Below are 18909 nucleotides of genomic sequence, written 5' to 3'. Positions count from 1 at the left end.
ACTTGATTCAATTCTTTGTGGTGAATTATCCCATGGGCTAGATGCCAAATAAGCGTGGAAACTTCTTATTATAATGCCTTTATACTGTTAAACCTGTCACGGCAGAAACACGTAAGTGTGGATTAGTTGCAATCCTTAATTTTCAAATTATTGGGTATTTTAAAATAAATCAAATCGCACCATTCTACTTACTTGCGTTTTAGATCAGAATTTGTATTCAAGACTTACAAATATCATCCAGTATACAGATTTAAGACAAATTATATTGTTTCTTCTCAAGGATCAAAATTTTTCTTTTTTCTTTCCTTTTTATTAATTAAAATAGAGATAACATCATGAAAAGGTTATCTCCTACGGTTTCTATTTTCCCTCAATGACCTGCCTGTGGAACAAATCGTAGCACCGTTTTCACTGCAGGCGTAATGATCCGACAAGGGCTGGCAGTAGACCGAGCAGTCACCATAGTAGTTAGGCTGACACAGGATGTTGTATTCGATCTGCATCCTGCAAAACAAAACAGAAAACATATGATACATTATATTGAAGTTAGTGGCACTAAAACACCAAATATGATATCATAATGTAGAACTACATGCTATGTTGTGAAATAGTAAAAACGTTATAATCAATATTAACACTCTGGAAGTTTAATGTTTATTGGATGCGAAGTTCAAGCGGGTTTCTTATTAAGCTAATCTCTTTCAAATGCACTTAGTTTCTTTTATTTTATTTTTCGTTCTGTGGATGATGAAAAAGTCTTGTTATCTCAATTGTCGTCTTCTAGAACGTCCACTTGGCTGTCTAATTCGGCGATCTCAAAACTTATTAGCAAAACTTAAAGATGATACAGCTTGGTTTATTATCGAATTCCAATCCTATATCCGACCCGGACAATGTGGAAAATTGACCTTGATCCGAACGTGAGATTTTGTCCAAAGCTAATCAAAAGCCCATTTTAGCAATGTAATGTTGTTTGTAATGGGTCAAACACAAAAATATAGTCCTCATAGTTGTATGATCCATAAGTCTGATTGGACTGATTTGTACTTTGATCCAAACTTTGGTCATAAGAAAGTACAACTGTTTCTTTTGTAACCCGATTTCGAGAATATTTCGAAGGATATGAAAATTGTCACAAGCTTTGGCACCTGATTCTATTCCCCTGAAGACCCTGTCGTATGACAGTCTTCTGTACCCCGTTAGGGTCTGGTGTACCCACAATCAACAGCTGGACATTGTCTATCTTATCATTGGCTGAGTCTCTTCCTTCTTGAACGTCGTCGTCTATCGCTTCTATCTTCAGAACTGCACCCTGTAATCAATTTATTAAAGCAATCAAACTTAAATATTTCATGAAACGGAGAATTATTGGGGGGAAAAAGTTGTGATCTTAATGTGTCCTTAATGTGATTTTCAGTCATCCACAGTTATGAGAGCTATTCATCGTTAAGGCCAAACTCGTATAAATAGTATGGGTACTGTTCAGTTTCTAAAGCACACTATCTAAATGTGTGGTATGTTACATATTAGGTATTGGAGAATGCCAGTTTATCTTCATACATATTTTTGCATCAAGAAGCGTCTTGCACCTTCTGAATTGTACCAACTGTCCAAAGGAAAGAAAGATGCCTTGCTACCTAACGGGACAAACTCTTGTACGCACTGAGATGTTTTGCTACCATTCAGAACTAACTTTTGTCCGCATTAAGACGCCTTGCAAACACTTGGGACAACTTATCCGCACTGAGATGCTTTGCTACCACTTGGGACAAACTCTTCTATACACTGATAAGATACATATTCTGGGGCGAGTTAGATATGTTTGTCATGACTTCCATGCAATGAGGTTATAAGAGTTGAGAAGATGTATTTTATACAATTGATGAAAAATTACATTGTGTAATGTCCTTAAAATTTTCCATCTAAATATTATTGACGGTTCCTCCCAATCTTAACAAACAGTAAACTTTATTTAAAGAGCATAACTTTTACCCTTTATTTTTTTATTGTACAACATTATTGAGTACATAAAGCAGTTCCATTTATTGTTATTTATCCTTCTTCGTTTTAAGCCAACAAAATACGTTATGTATGATGATTGTTCATTTCCAGGTTTCATGTTCCGGTACCTTTGATAACAAGTGTTTAAGTATCCTCTAATCAAGGACTCTTTGCTTGAGCAGGAACCTGTTCTGGTAGAACTCTTGATATTCAAGTTTCAGGTGGATATTGCCTAAGTGTAAGTTCATGTTAGACATTAGTATAAAAACTTTCCATGCCGATAATTTGACTCATTTAGGATTGTTCCACAGATAAATTACAACAACAATATTAAAACTACACGAATGAAAGGAATATGCTAATATTCCCTTGCAACACTTACCTTCCAGTTCTCGAATGCAAAGTTGATAGGATTCACTGTACCCCCTATTTCATTCCCAAAGTTTATATGATCATCGTTTTGGATAACGCCAGTAGTCACTTGACCGAATCCGCATCCTCTGAAAAATCAAACCTACATTCCATCAAAGTTTATTTGAGTTTCTCTGCAATTGCAATTCATCAAAATGCTGTACCAGGAGATAATCAAATGAATTATACCCGATATCCACGTAATATGATGACATTTTCTAAAGGCTTTTGTAACATTTAAATTTGACGAGATTATGTTCCCCTGAATGCTTTGAATCATCGTAAGGCTTAAAAGATTGATCTAATTAATTTTGATGATTTCTTGTTGTAGGGTTTAACGCCATTTTTCAGTACAAGATATGTTATACATGGAGGCCAGTATAACTGGTGGATGAAGAACCCGGGAAAATCTCGAGAAGAATCACCGACCCACAAGAAGTTACTGGTAAGTTTTCTCACGGACCCACGTTAGCCAAGACTGAGACTCGAACATACGCAGACAGAGGTGAGATGGCAGTGATCCGGAACGGTGAGCGCTTTAGACCACTCGGCCACTCGGGGCCCCTAATTTTGACGAAAATGTCTTATAAAGTATAATGCTAATTTAAGTAAATGTCTCGACTCTGAGCTAAACTTTCATCGCAATCATGATTTAACTGGTAAGGTGTCTCGATAACTATTCATTAAAATAGACAACGCTTTAAAGTAGTGAAATAAACCAGTTATGTAGGAAGAAAAGAAACAAAATATCATTTAGTGCAATTTTTATCTTTTACATCAAATATAATTGTTTTGAAGAAAAGAATTCACAACGCATTTATATCTGCGATCATTTGTGGCTCAAAACGTATGATGGATGAATCTTTTGTCATCTAAATTCGGCCTCTAGAATTACGTCATTCATTTATTAGGTCTATTAAATAGCGTCTAATGGTTTTAAGTGTCATACTTTATTGTAATCTCCGCACTGTCGTTTTTACCGTAAGGAAACTTTATTGATAAATTATTTGGGAAATTTATGTAAGAAGTAAATATCTAAAATTAAGGATTTTGTTTGAAAAATGTAGATACTAGCTGAGGTTATAAGATTTCAAATATAAGAAAGCCGGGACAGGTAACAAATGTGATATAGTATATGTAATCATATGACGTCATTTCTACCTTTTATAGAGAACACTACATTTTTACTTCTTGATTTGTAATAACTGTAATTCAACTATATTTCACCACTACAAACTAATACGCGTATGACCATTGAATTTCTGTCAAATATAGCATGCATTTTGAAAGCATCACATGACATCTTACACGAACCAAAAACTCATTTTCAGTTTAAGTATTATCGTCTGTACCCTGCTGCAAGGAATGATGTGTCTTGGAGGCAGATGTCAAAGTAGGTATCACATTCATCTGGGTAACATGTTGAGCCTGACGACACGGCATCACAACAATTTCCGGTCCATGTCTTCCCGTCATTGTTATCAAATTGAACCAAAGTTACAGCCAGAAAACCTTTTTCAAGTGCATGCTGAAAGAAAGTTAACGAAAATTAAAACTGTTATGCATATAATACAGGACGACCATGCTAGTACTGATGTGAAATGATTTTCAAAATGGCTGCCTTCATTGCTGTCTAAGAACGATGAAAAAGACATTCTCAAAGATAAGGACGGAATATTAATTCCAAAGGTGTGAGCTAAAAAGCGTTAAGAAATTCTTCGTTCGTGTCTGAAATGCATCACTGATTCTCTCTCTCTCTCTCTCTCTCTCTCTCTCTCTCTCTCTCTCTATATATATATATATATATATATATATATGCACTAAAAGCTACAAATTTGACAGCACACTGTTTCAGAACATGGAGGAGCCTAAGTTTTAATGAGTACGGGACTCTGTTCATAGAATAAATATAAACAGAACATTTCAATCACGAATAACGCAGCTTAATACATATTATTCCTGCAAAAAGATTTTGCTCTGACTTGATTGGCCGTACAACAGGATGAAACTAAAAAAAAATTGTACAAACTTTAAAGCGTATTTAAGTTGCGTTCTAAATACCAACTCTAGCATATGCAATCTGCAATTTTTAATTAAGAAGTCTGGAAAAGGTTTTTAGATGTAATTTTATGTGCATCTATCACAACTGGTTGTCCTTACACATGGATTTCCCTCCTGTATTAAAAGCAATCATGTGCTTACTCAAAGTTATTTAGTGCAATCACCAGCACTACAATCCCATGCAGGTCGTAACAAGTTAAGGGCTATTGGTAATACGAATTGGCCTAATGGGTGGGTAGGTATGGTACACTCAGTTATCACGTATAGTACTTAATGAGTTTAAAGTTATATATTATTAACTTTAAAAAGTGACATTTAAATGTTCGGGGGGGATCTGTTTTACGGCAAAAGTATTTATATTAGCTAAAATAGGCAATTTAATATTGGACTTCACGCGCAATAGATCACGGCATTGAGATATTATTTAGCTCATTCACACACTGTAATTATCTTCTTACAGGAGGACTATGCTTGATGCAAATAGTGTTACATTTTTCAGATACACTGGGCTCTGTGTACAATGTACGTGGAAAACATCAACATGCCAGGTAATGGTTGCTGCCATATTGGTCTTCTTCCAGTCAACCCGGTCCTTTGACTGACAGTCATATTACACGCATACCTGTAATCCGATGGCTATTAAACTTTCCATACTGAAAGTACGGTTGTGGTCGGTACTGATAATAGGAAATGAATTACAAATCCACCTGAGATACATACTATAAAATGACTTGTTTGATTGTTTACATTCTACATCTTTTCATCTCCACTTTCACGGCATGTACTTTTCTACGTATTATTCCGCTAAAGTTTATGCCTTATACATTAGTCTCCCGTTCTTAATACCCGTCTACAGATAATAAGTACTTGTGTTAGCTACTTATTCTAAACAAACCTTACATGCATGCACACATTTGACTTATATTTAATTTAATTGCAAGTAAGAGAACTATTATACTCGTGGTATGCATTTCCGCTGGTGTGTGAGAAGGCATTTCCCACAAAACAAGATTGTGAATCAATTTAAGAAAAAAAAAAAAAAATTTACAAGGAAAATTACAAACTGGTCTTCTAAGTTACACGAACAGTTGCATACTTTACAAGATGGCACCTCGTACAGTACTGGTGGATGTCACGATTGTCGCTAATAGTGAATATTTAACATGCTCAATGACTGAATATGATACGTAGAAAGAGTTGACACATATTTTGTACAATTAGTTATATACATGCAAGTGGTGATTGAGGGACATTTTTTTTTGTATTTGTGATTACTAGTTATTTATGTTCTTTAGTGTATGACATTTCATCAATGGATACATTAGGTTTTATCGTTGTACAGTGTAGCCATTTGCAAAAATGCTTTAGAAACTAAGATACAAGGAGGCAACTTAATGTGGCTGGTGGTCTACATAAACGGAAATTTTAGACCAAAGTTTTAGATTTAGTACATTTTGCCTTGAACTCATTATTAGGATACCAAGAAAGTGGTCAGAGATTTTAATTCAAGATTCAATAATTAATGAGGTTTAGAAAACTGATTTACCAATTGTAGTACAGTATATCAATCAGCATGTAGTACCACATGTGAGCAGAAAATATGAATATTCCAGACTCTTCATTTTGGGGGATATCATAATGTTTTAGACTACATGTAAAAATATGTCATTATTATTATTACCAAAATATATGGAAAATCGTGTTTTTATCTTCATAAAATGCTGCATATGGCCGACACACGCCTTCGCACTTTGTTCTAGGAACTACTGTCAAGGTTGTTCAGGACTGACTAGAATCAATTTTATTTAAAAACAGTATGTGCAGAAAAACAAATAATGTTCAATTTCTCCAAGTTTTATTGAAAATCCACTTCTTGCCACTAAATGGATTTATTTTATAAATGTCAACAGCATTTCCTTTTCACTACATACATACTCCATGTTGCTGTACACTGCATCAAATATTCACTTCTCAATGGTACACGATACTTAACTGAAAAGCATGGGTCGTCACTAGAACCATAATCTGTAGCCATTTCTTCATAATCAGAGTTCCATCCCCCACCCACCTGTATTGAATCGTGCATTATCAATAGCGCTTAACCTTAGGCAGCATCCATGCCGTGCAGTGAGAAACAGAATACCAGTGTCGTAATAACGCAAAAGATCATGCTTGTAAATTATTGCAGTTTTAGGTAAAATATTAAACAGCATTTAAGAAATTCTGGAAATAGCAAACACACGAGTCTCCAATATTAATGTATGTGAGTGGCTTTCAATCGTCTGAAAATCCAAATATTAAATGAAATTGAAATTTAAAACCAACAGAGAGACATTAAACATACTGTAGTAGCTACAGTGCCCAGCCTAATTTGGCAAGCCAATATCATATGCCGATAAAATCAATTTCCTCATTAATTTGTCCTTTAGAGTATTGCACAACAGACGAAGCAGGAAACCATAGTGAACGGTGCGGTGCATTATGGGAAAATGTATAATTTTCACAGACAAGTGATACATCTCCTTGGGGTTAGCATGGGACAGAATCTTTACAAAAGTTGCTCTTCTTTTTCAGGTAATTAATGTATATCTTATCAGAGAAATTTCGGACTCCCATCATTATCATAGTTACGAATACCGTAATAGCTGTCTCTAGTTGTGAAATAATCTGGCAAATACACATTATTTTCAGTAAACTGAATGTCTCGCATTGATGGCACGGTAGTGGTTGCTTGTGCAAACAACCTTCACATAAAAATCATATATATATATATATATATATATATATATATATATATATATATATATATATATATATATATATATATATAATTAGTCATTTATGTTTGAAAGTGATTACCATAAGTATAGTAGTTACGTACCTGTAGAAAAGTGAAAAAGAGAATGGTGACTAAAATGACTTTATCCATATTTGCCTCCGCTGCACGTGCATGTGATCAGTTCCCCGATAGATTGGCCACACTGACTTGTCTGACTGGATGAATGCCTTACTAACATCCACTTGAGATGATAAACCCTTGCTATACACCTCATTAAATCATCCAGGTTCCCTATGGGCAATTATTGATCTTGCGATAACTACCAATTGATTTTAAGTATGCAATAGGTGATGCATTGCTGACAATAGTTCTGTGACATTTCGAGTCTTAAAAGTTACCTTTCCAATTAAATGTAATCTTCATACTGATATATGCATTGCAAAGGTTGATAAAGTTTAGTTTTCTGTCGTCTCTTGGGAACCATACAGATTATATTTTTGAAACTGGAGCATTATACCGCGTTATTGGAAGTGTATTAATATAAGAAGATTATTATTTGCTTGCCTTACCTTTCTGACTGGGAAATAAATAAATGTGGTGTCAATAGGAAATCTTTGTCTTTGAGGTGACAGTTATCCGCGGAGATTTGTTTGCATTTGATAATACTGTAGACACTTCACACAAAATTGTACGTCAGCATTGTAAATAATGTCATCGTATACTTCACTCAAAAGTGGACGTCATCATTGTAAGTAATGTCATCGTTGACGTCGTAGAGGCAATAAAATGATAGATGAAAGATTCAGCGAGAAAAGCAAAATGATTTATTGAAAAAGCAGAAAGATCTAAGACTTCATTCAAAATTAATTGTCTTTGCAGGCGTAATAAATACACATGTGAATGTGAGTTTAAACTTTTATAAAATTTTGTAACAAATTTGTTGAAATCTATTTAAAAGTGCATTCAAATTTGACCATTTTATTTGTTCTTGCCTCGGCAACCCCTTACGATCAAAATGTGTCATATTCCACAATTTACCTGATTCTGAACCATTGGGAGAGTAAAGAAAGAGAGCAGCTATGTGTCATATTCCACCATTTACCTGATTCTAAACTATTGGGAGAGTAAAGAAAGAGAGCAGCCATGTGTCATATTCCACCATTTACCTGATTCTAAACTATTGGGAGAGTAAAGAAAGAGAGCAGCCATGTGTCATATTCCACCATTTACCTGATTCTAAACTATTGTGAGAGTAAAGAAAGAGAGCAGCCATGTGTCATATTCCACCATTTACCTGATTCTAAACTATTGGGAGAGTAAAGAAAGAGAGCAGCTATGTGTCATATTCCACCATTTACCTGATTCTAAACTATTGGGAGAGTAAAGAAAGAGAGCAGCCATGTGTCATATTCCACAAATGTCTTGAGTCTGAACCAATGGGAGAAGAAAGAAAGATAAAATATGCATGTTATAATCCAGTAATTGAGAGCATTATCATCAAAGACATGCATCAATTGGACAATGTATATTTCCCGTCTTCAACTTTCTCCACATATTCAACAATCCAACAGTTTTACAAAAATAAATGTTAGATAATGAGAAACCCCATTTCAAGGTTGGATTTTCAAAATGTGCCGTGCACATGGGATCATTTAATAACTATATAAATGAGCATTTCATTTGTTTATTCTATATGCCTGTCTGTCTGTCTGTCTCTCTTCAAAATTGCTGTTTGATTTTCAGAAGAAGAGAAAAAACCAAAACATAGTTATGTGTTATCAGATCCTGGATTGTATCAAACTCGTACGTTTGCCATTGTGTAGGGAGTTACATTCAAACAGGGGCGAATGCTGATGAAGGGCATCACCACTGCCTGAGACCATCTGTACACTTTTTATAAAGGCTTTAAACAAGGAAACAAAAGGTCTGTTTTCTAAGCTTGATTTTGAAAGAAAAGATGCAAATCAATGACTTTTGCCTCTTTATTTGGAAAATAATATTGATTTTAACTTAATTTAAACTTTTTAACAAAGTGATACTATTGAAGACAAAATCAAATACTCATATTTTTCACTTTATAAATAACGTTTTCATATAAAAATTTACCTACTAACATGTTAACCATGTGAAATCTCTTACATATTACCGAAAATTAAAAATGTAATGATCTAAATTGTTTCAAAAATAACTTTAAAACCAATTGCTGTAAACTATAAATTTTCCAAGGAATTTAAAAACGGCCATGGTATGAATATTGTTTGCAGAGGAATAGGTCGAGGACATCTGCATCTGTTTAGGGAAAATTTTCGCTAAATATATTTTGTTTATTTATGTATAATTTATTAAAATGTTAAATAAAAAACTAAATGTAATTTTTTAAATATTTTAATATATACTAAAAAATTTCAACGTTTTAGACATGTATCGGCTGAAATAGCTATTTTATGATAACTGGATATTTTGCCGAATTTTTCTCTTTTCTTTGTTGCCAATAGTTGGACTTTTAGAAAACAATTTGACAAGTTATTTATTGTTTGACCAGAACAAAAAAAATATTTAGTAATCAGAATGAGAGGAATGTGACGCTTGCTACTTTTCTTAGGAAATATTTGATAAATAATATTTGTCTATTATACATAATATTTATTTATTTAAAATTTTAATTATTTTCATAACATTTGAATGAATAACACAATATTTAACCTTTTATTAAGATCGTGTAGTAACTAGAAAAAAAAATATCCGAAGTATTCTTTTCTTTGTTGACAATAGCTGGATTTTTAAAAAGATATATTCATGCCGAACTGCTGTATGAAATAATAATAATAATAATAACAGCAACAACAAAAACAACGTAATTAATTTATAAGGGTGACACAATTATTTACATATATATAGGCAAATATATAAAATGAAGCTGGGAAACAAACATCATACAAAAAAGGTATTGTGGAATTGTGTACCCAAAACCAACAAAGTATGGATTCAGCACACACATCATTGTGTATACAAATGTACAGTTTTCTAAGACCTGCTTGAGACAGTTTTGGGATTGCATCCATTGCACACATCTATGATGAAAGGAAGTCTTTGATGATGCTTCTTTGGGTAGACTGTTCCAAATGATTGGACCGTGGGTAGACAGTTCCAAATGATTGGACCCTAGGCAGGCCGTTCCAATTGATTGGACCCTAGGCAGACAGTTCCAACTGATTGGACCCTAGGTAGACAGTTCCAAATGATTGAACCCGAAAAAGGCCAACTATTTTTATTAAGTTTGTTTTGGGCCTTAGAACGAAGAAAGTTAATAGACGATATAGAGTGTAATATTGATAGACTGGACTTTGTATTGATATTATTTTTTCTATTTACTTAATATGTCATTTATATGGTTGAGCATAGAACCATTAGACACTTTAAGGACAAATTTAGCTTTCCTTCAGCATATTCTTTTATTTACAATCATGATCTTTCGAATTATTCATACATTCGCAGACATTATCAACATTGTTTTCACGATGCCTTGTTTATGAAACCTTTCCACTTGAAACATATTTGTTTTACAAGCATTATCCCATTTGACACTGCAGTATTCCAGATGAGACTGAAAAAAGTTTTATAAAATATTATCCTGCGGTTAAAGGACAGGAATTGTGTAAGTTTTTATATTTTTAGAAATCCTAAGCTCCTAAAGGACAGGAATTTTGATATTTTTAGATATCTTGAGCTCCTAAAGGACAGGAATTTTGATATTTTTAGACATCCTGAGCTCCTAAAAGTTTCTCTTGCATAATATTTTCCATTTCCACATCATTATATTTTATGTGGAGAATAATATCTTCTACTCAACGCTCCGGTGGCCTAGTGGTTACAGCGTAAGCCACGGATGCTGGAGGTCGTGGGTTCGATCCCCGGCCGAGTCATACCAAAGACTTACAAAAATGGTACTAACAGCTGGCGCTCAGCATTAAAAGGTTAGTGTTAGGACTGGTCTGCCTGGTGTCAGGATAATGTGACTGGGGGGGGGGGACATCATGCTACATGTCTGAGGCATGATGCCCCTGTACTAAACATCACTATAAACTGCCACATTGCAAACGTCGTAGCGATATGACTTAAAAATTGTTAAAGATACGTTAAAAATCCAAATTACATCACATCACATATCTTCTACTCTGTTAGAAGCGTAGGATGGCAATACGGATCCAACACAAATCCGTGACAAAACGGGTCTATTGGATTATAGGGACAATGTTGGAATTATATTTGAAAACTGTCCATAGGTTTACTATAATGGGTCTATATGGTGTGAAACAAAAACTTTGAAATGATGGGACTGTTTAACGTGTGCGGGCTAGTGATGGACATAAAGGAAGCAGCAGGGAGGGCAGACAGACCAAGGGTTCTCGACGAAAAATAAACCTTCCACAGAAAACTCTCTCGTAGAAAGGTTCTATTTACCGAATAAAGGCTTCCTGGGGAAGTTTACTTGTTACTGAACCCTGTTCCATCAATAAAACCTTAGTCTGAAGATTTTAGCTGAAAAAAAAGTATTCTACGTGAATTTTAATTTTTTTTCGTTTATTGCCATACGACCGACCATAGGTAGGGCCCTCCCTGCTGCTATTATCTAATTGCACAAAGATTATATTAAAGTTTACATCAATAATGACATAATCATGGATGTTGGAGAATCATTGAGGACAAGAATAGCAAGAGAGCGACAGGAAACTCTGAAAAAATATGTACCAATAAAAGAAGCGGTTAAGCAAAAAATACGCGCCGTCGAAGATGCAAAACAAGGATTTACTGAGTCAACCAAATTATTATTTAAACCAGTTACCGAGACCACCGAGAAGATTATTTTGGGCGATATAGAAGATATTGAGGATAAAAAACGTGGTATTCTTCCTGTGTTGAAAAAAATTGAGGAGCAAACTCGACCACAACCTGTTGCTGCACCAGTGCCTGTAGCTGCAGCTGTACCTGTAGCCGAAGCTGCAGCTGATGATGAACATGATGACGATGTAGGACAATTAGTTACCAGGGTTGCTGCTATTGATAAATTTACCGAAGAAAGTATTACCGATAAAAAAAATTGATATACTCGCTGCGGCCGCTGTGTAATCGTATAATAGAGATCAGCGAAAAAAAATCTTGAAACCTGAATACGCTGATAAGCCAGTAGATCGTGAAAAATGGTATAGATGGATATATACCATATATTATCAGACTAACAAGGCTATGTCTAATGATCCAAGATTTATTGAATATAATGATGCGATAAATAGATATCTTGAATCGCTGCAACAACAATCTCCATATATGCAGATACAACCTTCACCTGTGCAGATACAACCTTCACCTGTGCAGATACAACAAAAACAACCTCAGCCTTCTCCACAACCTAAAAAATTAAAATCGCCATCATATATATTTACAAAGGAAGCTATTGATACTTTTAAAGACAGAAAAAAATTAATTAATATAGCTGCATTCGGTTATGATGAGAGAGAAAATTTCGTGAAACAGGAACATCTTGATAAAGTGAGACCTAATAATTGGAATTCTGCATTATATTTTGCTGCTACAGGTAAAAATGTTAATCCTCAAGATCCTGAATATAAAAAATTTGCAAATCTTGTGAAAGAAAGAAAAGAAAAATCTCAGCGACCACAATCTCCAGAAGAATTCCAGGATGTACCTGAGACCACAGGTAGTGGATACAATACTATTTGTCCCGATAGCGTTGTTAACGATGCATCTCGGTTGGAGGTTTTAATTGGAGGAATGAGAGCCGGAAATAATTCTCATGAAATAATCAATGAAGCAACCGATATCTGCAGAAGGTTATTTCAGGGTGGTATCATTGATTCATCTATTTACCACGATTTCATCGATGAGATCGTTGATTATTACAGCGATTAAACAAATCAAATAAAAAATAAAAATGATTATCCATAAATATAATCAGCGACCAGTACAGATTCACGTGGTCAACTCGCGGTTACCCGTATATAAATACAACTACGGTTCAGGATTGGGTGATCTCTTCACCAGGGTAGCTCCTAAGGTTGGATCTATTGCTAAACAATTATCAGTGAAGGCAATAGGCGTCATTCGTGATAAGGTCTTCAGTGCTGTTGGTAGTGCCGCTAGCAAAGGTTTTGATGCCATCAAGGAAAAATTATCAAATATGGTGCGAAGAAAACCACCAGCAAAATTACCTATTACCGCTGAGATGCCCCCCGAGGTTAGTAAGGTAGTAAATGATGCAGCTAATAAAAAATTAGCAGAGTTAGCGCAACAAGAAGCTCTGGCACAATCATTAACGCAACCTCAAGATGTAGTTAGCACCAGCGCATACGGAGGTAATGTTCGTTTTAGACGATGAATATTTTTATTAATAAAATGTTTTCACCGACATCCAATGATGCTTTCAACATGGATGAGCCAGTGAGAAAAGATTTCTCTGTTCAGGATTATCAATTTTACTCATATGACGCGGTTACACCAAATAGCAGCAGCAGAATTGAATTACAAGTACAGGATACAACGCGGTATTTTCTCCCCTGCGAGGCTTATATTGAGGTTGTTGGTGAGATCGTCAAATTAGCTGATGGTGCCGCGTATGCCGAAGCTAACAATATTGGATTTGTTAACAACGGTATCATGGCTTTATTCAAGAGCGCCGCATATATGATCGATGGAAGAGAAATTGAATCAATCAATGATAACGTTGATGTGGCAACAACAATTATTGGCTTGGCAAGATACTCAGACGATTTTACCAGACGATTTTACCAGATCAGCTGGACCTAGCATGATGTTTACCAAGGATAATTCAGACCGCGCTGATCCAAGTCCGTTTAAAAAGATACAAATGGCCCATGATTCTTCAGTTGTTGCTGTGGCTGGAACAGTAAACCGACCAGCTGGTGATTTTGCGACAATTCATGAACCCAATGACACTTACAACCTCGGATATACCGCGCGTAAGGCTATGCTGTCTGGTGATCGTCGAAGATTTTCATGCGCGATTCCATTATCTCACATTTTTGGTTTTTGCAGATGCTTCAGAAAGGTTATTTTTGGAGCTAAACACACAATTGTCTTTTATCGAAAGGGTTACATTAACGATGCTATCTGGAGGGGGGCTGGTGTTGACGCCGGTAAGGTTGTACTAACCAAACTAACCCTGTGGATGCCATCGATGACACCATCAGCGAGCGAAGAAGGAAAATTATTATCATTTATGAATCAGGGTGGTAAGTCAGTAATATCCTGGTTGACAACATTCACGGATAGCATTCAAAGTAATATCAATGGTAATTTTACTTGGCATATAGCATCACAACAGGGCGTTTCTGCGCCAAGACATATCTTTGTAGCTCTTCAGACGGCTGATCGATTGGGTAGTCAAGAACGAACTCACATGATTTTTGATCATTTTAATGCCAGCGAGATCTCACTGCGAATAAACGGACATCAAGAACCAATCGAAGAAATTTCATTAGATTACGCAGGTAATTCCGTGGCACGTGGTTATCATCGATTATGGAGCTTTATGGGGCGAGATCAAAATATAGACACCGGCCTACAGATATCTCAAATGGATTTTAAATCATTTTATCCCATCTATTATTTTTCATTAGAGCATATGGATTTGATAAAACAATCTGTTGTTGATATACATTTTAAAGCAAGAATAACCAACGCAGGTGCTGCTCAATTTAGAGCAATCGCTGTTATACTCAGCGACAGGACCATGATTCTTGAGGGTATTGGTGGTCGCATGAGGATCATTGACGCTCCTGTGGAGAAAATATAATTTAAATCAACCGATTTATTTATAAAATGTACGAGCACGTTAGCGTAACTCTGACTCCGGGTCAGATAAAAAAATTACAATCGAGTATCACAAAAACCTGCGGGACAAAATTAACGTTGAAACATGATCAAATTCAAGGTGGACCAAATAAGCTATCTCTAACCAAAAAGCAGCTAGCACGTTTCAGTAAAGCTAAATCAGGTAACAAAGGAATTCAGGTTAATTTATCCGCTGGTGCCATTAAAAATATGGTAAAAACAGGTGGATTTTTCCCACTGTTAGCTGCGATACCAGCGCTAATCGCAGCAAAGGCCGCTCCGTTACCCGCGATAGCCGCCGCGGCTGCACCAGCTATAGCAAAAGCCGTTGCATTGGGCGCTGTTGGATCATTACGAGGATTAGCCGTAAATAAGATAGTCGGTGGAAAATACGGCAAAAAATAGGTCGAGCTTATCGTCTACCAGGAACACCCCTTTATGGTACGGGAAAGGTCTTCGATTAGTAAAATAACACCGATGTCAAATTTAGATCTAATTAACGCTGCTAAAAAACAAGAAATAAAATTTTTCAGAGGAGTATTCATGCGAGATCAATTACCAGCTCGTCCCAATAAATATGAAACGGGAATCATAAATCTCGATAAAAAAAACCGGTCCAGGTACTCACTGGGTTGCCTACGCGATAAATCCACACGAGATTATCTACGCAGATTCATATGGATTAGCTCCGCCCCGTGAGTTTATTAAATATGTATCTCAATTAAATATACCAGCATGGTATTCTACGTTACCAACATAAGCACTAACTGATCCTCCGATCTGCGGTGATGAGGCGATTAATATACTCGATGCGATATCTAAATCTAACAAACCATACCATAAAACAGTCCACGAGTACACGTCAAATAAATTAGATCAATCAGGTATAAATAATGGTTGATATTTTCGGTAGATCTCTTTCATCGCGCATGAGAAAAAAATCTGTTGATGTTGATTTATCTAAATATGCAACAAAAGATTACATAAATAATCTCTTATCAATAGCGGGAGTAGGACCTGACGAGGTTGCTGTTTTTCAGGATCAGCACGGGAAATTAAAGACCAGCAATGTTAAGATAGGCGACATAATCAAACGAGACGAATACGATACTCACCTACGTGAATACAGTACTCACTTACGTGATTTTAATACCATCAGTGATAATACTAAAAAAAAATGATGATGCCATCAAAAAGACAAATGAAGATATTGGAATCATAAATAATATAGAGCGTCAAAAAATCGATATATCAGTATATGATGGAGAAATTAGCGATATTAATACAAAAATTAATAATCGTGTAAAAATCACCGGTGATACGATGTCAGGAGAACTCAATATGGGTAAAAATAAAATATCTTCACTAGGAGATCCAGTATCGAGTGAAGATGCTGCAACAAAAAAATACGTTGATGATGTAAATTTAAAATTAGGTGTTTTACGTGAAGAATATGATCAACACTTAAGTGCATTCGCAGCTTTTACAAGTTTTAGAAGAAATACTTTAGAACTAAACAAAATAACTATTGAATTTTCTGGTAGATCACCTGCAATCACTATAAAACACTCAGAAATTAAAAAATTACTCAATGACGTGGTTCGTGTGGTATCATCATGTACATATGCAGCGTGGACAAGAACAGATAATACAATAAAATATACTCCATCTGTTGCTGGCATATACAGATTAACAGTAATTAGTCCAATGAAATTTAGGGTAATTATAGCTGGACTATCAATTGAATCGCCTCACCCAGTAACAGTTGAATTACAAAAAGATACTGAAGCAGTATTTGAATTACAGTCAATTGATGGTGCTTTATCTAGAACAAATTATTCGTACGTGTTGGAGTTTGTATTTAAAACATCCTAATTAATATAAAATGAGTGCATCAAAATACCGATACGATCAGGCTCGTGCGTGATAGGAGTCTTTAAAAAATATAATCGATATTTATCAAACAAAAATAAAAAAATATCAGCGCAGGTTAGTTGTAATTGATGTTACTGTTTATTCTGTATCAGCCGTTGCTGTTGGTACCGGAATAATATTATCCGCGTTAATAATGATAGCGCCGGCAGCGATAACCATCGTTGTTTCTGTGACCACCACGCTATCCGGTGTATTCGGTATAATAACAAAAAAAATATCTTCATGTACCAACGCAAAGTTAACCGAATAAAAAAATAAATTAAACACAACGATGGCAGCGTATTCAAGATTATCTTCGATGTTATCAAAGAGTCTCAATGATGGTATTGTATCTGACGCTGAATTCTCGCTGATGACTAAGATTTACAATCAAACGATTAAAGATGTCAATATTAATAATGACAGAATTACTGACGCAGATAGCGACAAACACAAATCCGCAAAAAACAACAATGATCTCGGCGAGCTCAACTAAGCCCGAGTTCAGTATTAATTTTCCAACACCTATTTCTATTAGTGAAATAGCATTGGCACAGTTAAGAGTTTATTACAGCTGGCCAAATATCAGAGCTAAATCATTTGGAAATTTACAATCAAATAATTCATTTGTGTTTGCTAATAAAAATAAACCCGATGAAACACCTGATTGGAACGTAGTTGGATTACCAACAGGTAGTTATCAGATTGAGCAAATCAGCGACGAATTAACATGGAGAATAAAAAATATAACCGGAGAGGATCCTGGAATAAAGATATCTGGACATGAATCGACGTTATCATCGATCATCGAAGTGAGCTCAAATTACATGGTTGATATTTATTCAAGTTCAATAAGAACCATACTGGGCTGGCTTGAGGTTGCGCCGCCAGCACCACCAGCAATACCATAACCTAAGAGAGAAGATTTTGATGTTAAAAAATCGTGGTCTTCTGTTTTAAGATTTGATAAACATGAATTTATGCGATTTGGTGTGTCAAATTTTATCATCAGAAAAAAAGATGATATGTTATGGATATATTATAATGGTACTAATATTGAATTTAGCGACGCTATCGTAATATTTAATGAATACGAGCAATTACATGATAAATATTCACAGCAATTGCGAAATTATTTTCAGGATTGTATTTTTGATATAACAAGCTCATGTGATAAAATTATTAGACAAATACAAAATTTAGCAGCTATTGAAAGAACTATAAATATATTTAATTATGACTTAATATCAGCAGTAGAAAAATCTCATGCAGATAATAAACAAAAATTTTTAACCGCGTATTCGATAACTGAGGATCAGTTAGAAAATTTTAAGTTACCAGGATACAACGCAGATAAATTAGGAGCATCTCGTACTAAAATTATTGATGAAATGTTTCCCAAACTACATGCTGCGTGGAGAAAAAGACTACCACCACCATCTATTCTTAAGCGCGATAACGCACCGGATGGTACCGGACGGCATATTTCACCTGATATAGTAAATATGACAAATGTTGTCGCGGTTAATCTTAATTATGATATCATCGAGAACAGCTACAGCGCAGATGCTTCCGTGTCTGATCAGGCAAAACAGGGGTTTGTTTTATATTCGTTTTCACCAGCATCCCCACCTGGATTTTTACTTGTGCAAGAACCGATCAATCCTGTGTATTTGAGATGTCACAATAATCTGCTGTCGAGAGTGAATTTCTCACTAACTGATCAATCCGGAAATTTGTTAGATATACGTGGGGAAACTCTAAGCATAAATCTGTTAATAAAATCTTAATTTTGTCATTATAGCAAAAAAAATATTTTTATTTTATATTTGTGTTTTTTTCTGAAGATTTTGAAAAAATGCGGCCGTTTTTTG

The 18909-nt window shown here is 35.2% G+C and overlaps 1 protein-coding gene across 1 annotated transcript; it reads right to left on the bottom strand.

Annotated features, from left to right (window-relative positions):
• Nucleotides 1-344: 344 nt before the first annotated feature.
• Nucleotides 345-8305, bottom strand: LOC149806049 (protein jagged-1-like). The gene is made up of 5 exons (XM_089935064.1): nt 8291-8305; nt 3765-3940; nt 2384-2501; nt 1149-1312; nt 345-504 (listed from the first exon to the last, which is right to left on the bottom strand). Exons 1-5 carry the CDS (start codon nt 8303-8305, stop codon nt 345-347), a joined length of 633 nt encoding a protein of 210 aa, XP_089791190.1.
• Nucleotides 8306-18909: the final 10604 nt, after the last annotated feature.

Source organism: Sinohyriopsis cumingii, chromosome 2 (assembly GCF_028554795.1).
Source record: "Sinohyriopsis cumingii isolate HCF-2022 chromosome 2, ASM2855479v2, whole genome shotgun sequence".
NCBI classification, from domain to species: Eukaryota; Metazoa; Mollusca; class Bivalvia; order Unionida; family Unionidae; genus Sinohyriopsis; species Sinohyriopsis cumingii.
The sequence above is the reverse complement of the archived record's forward strand: the minus strand, read 5'-3'. Positions and strand labels throughout refer to the sequence as shown.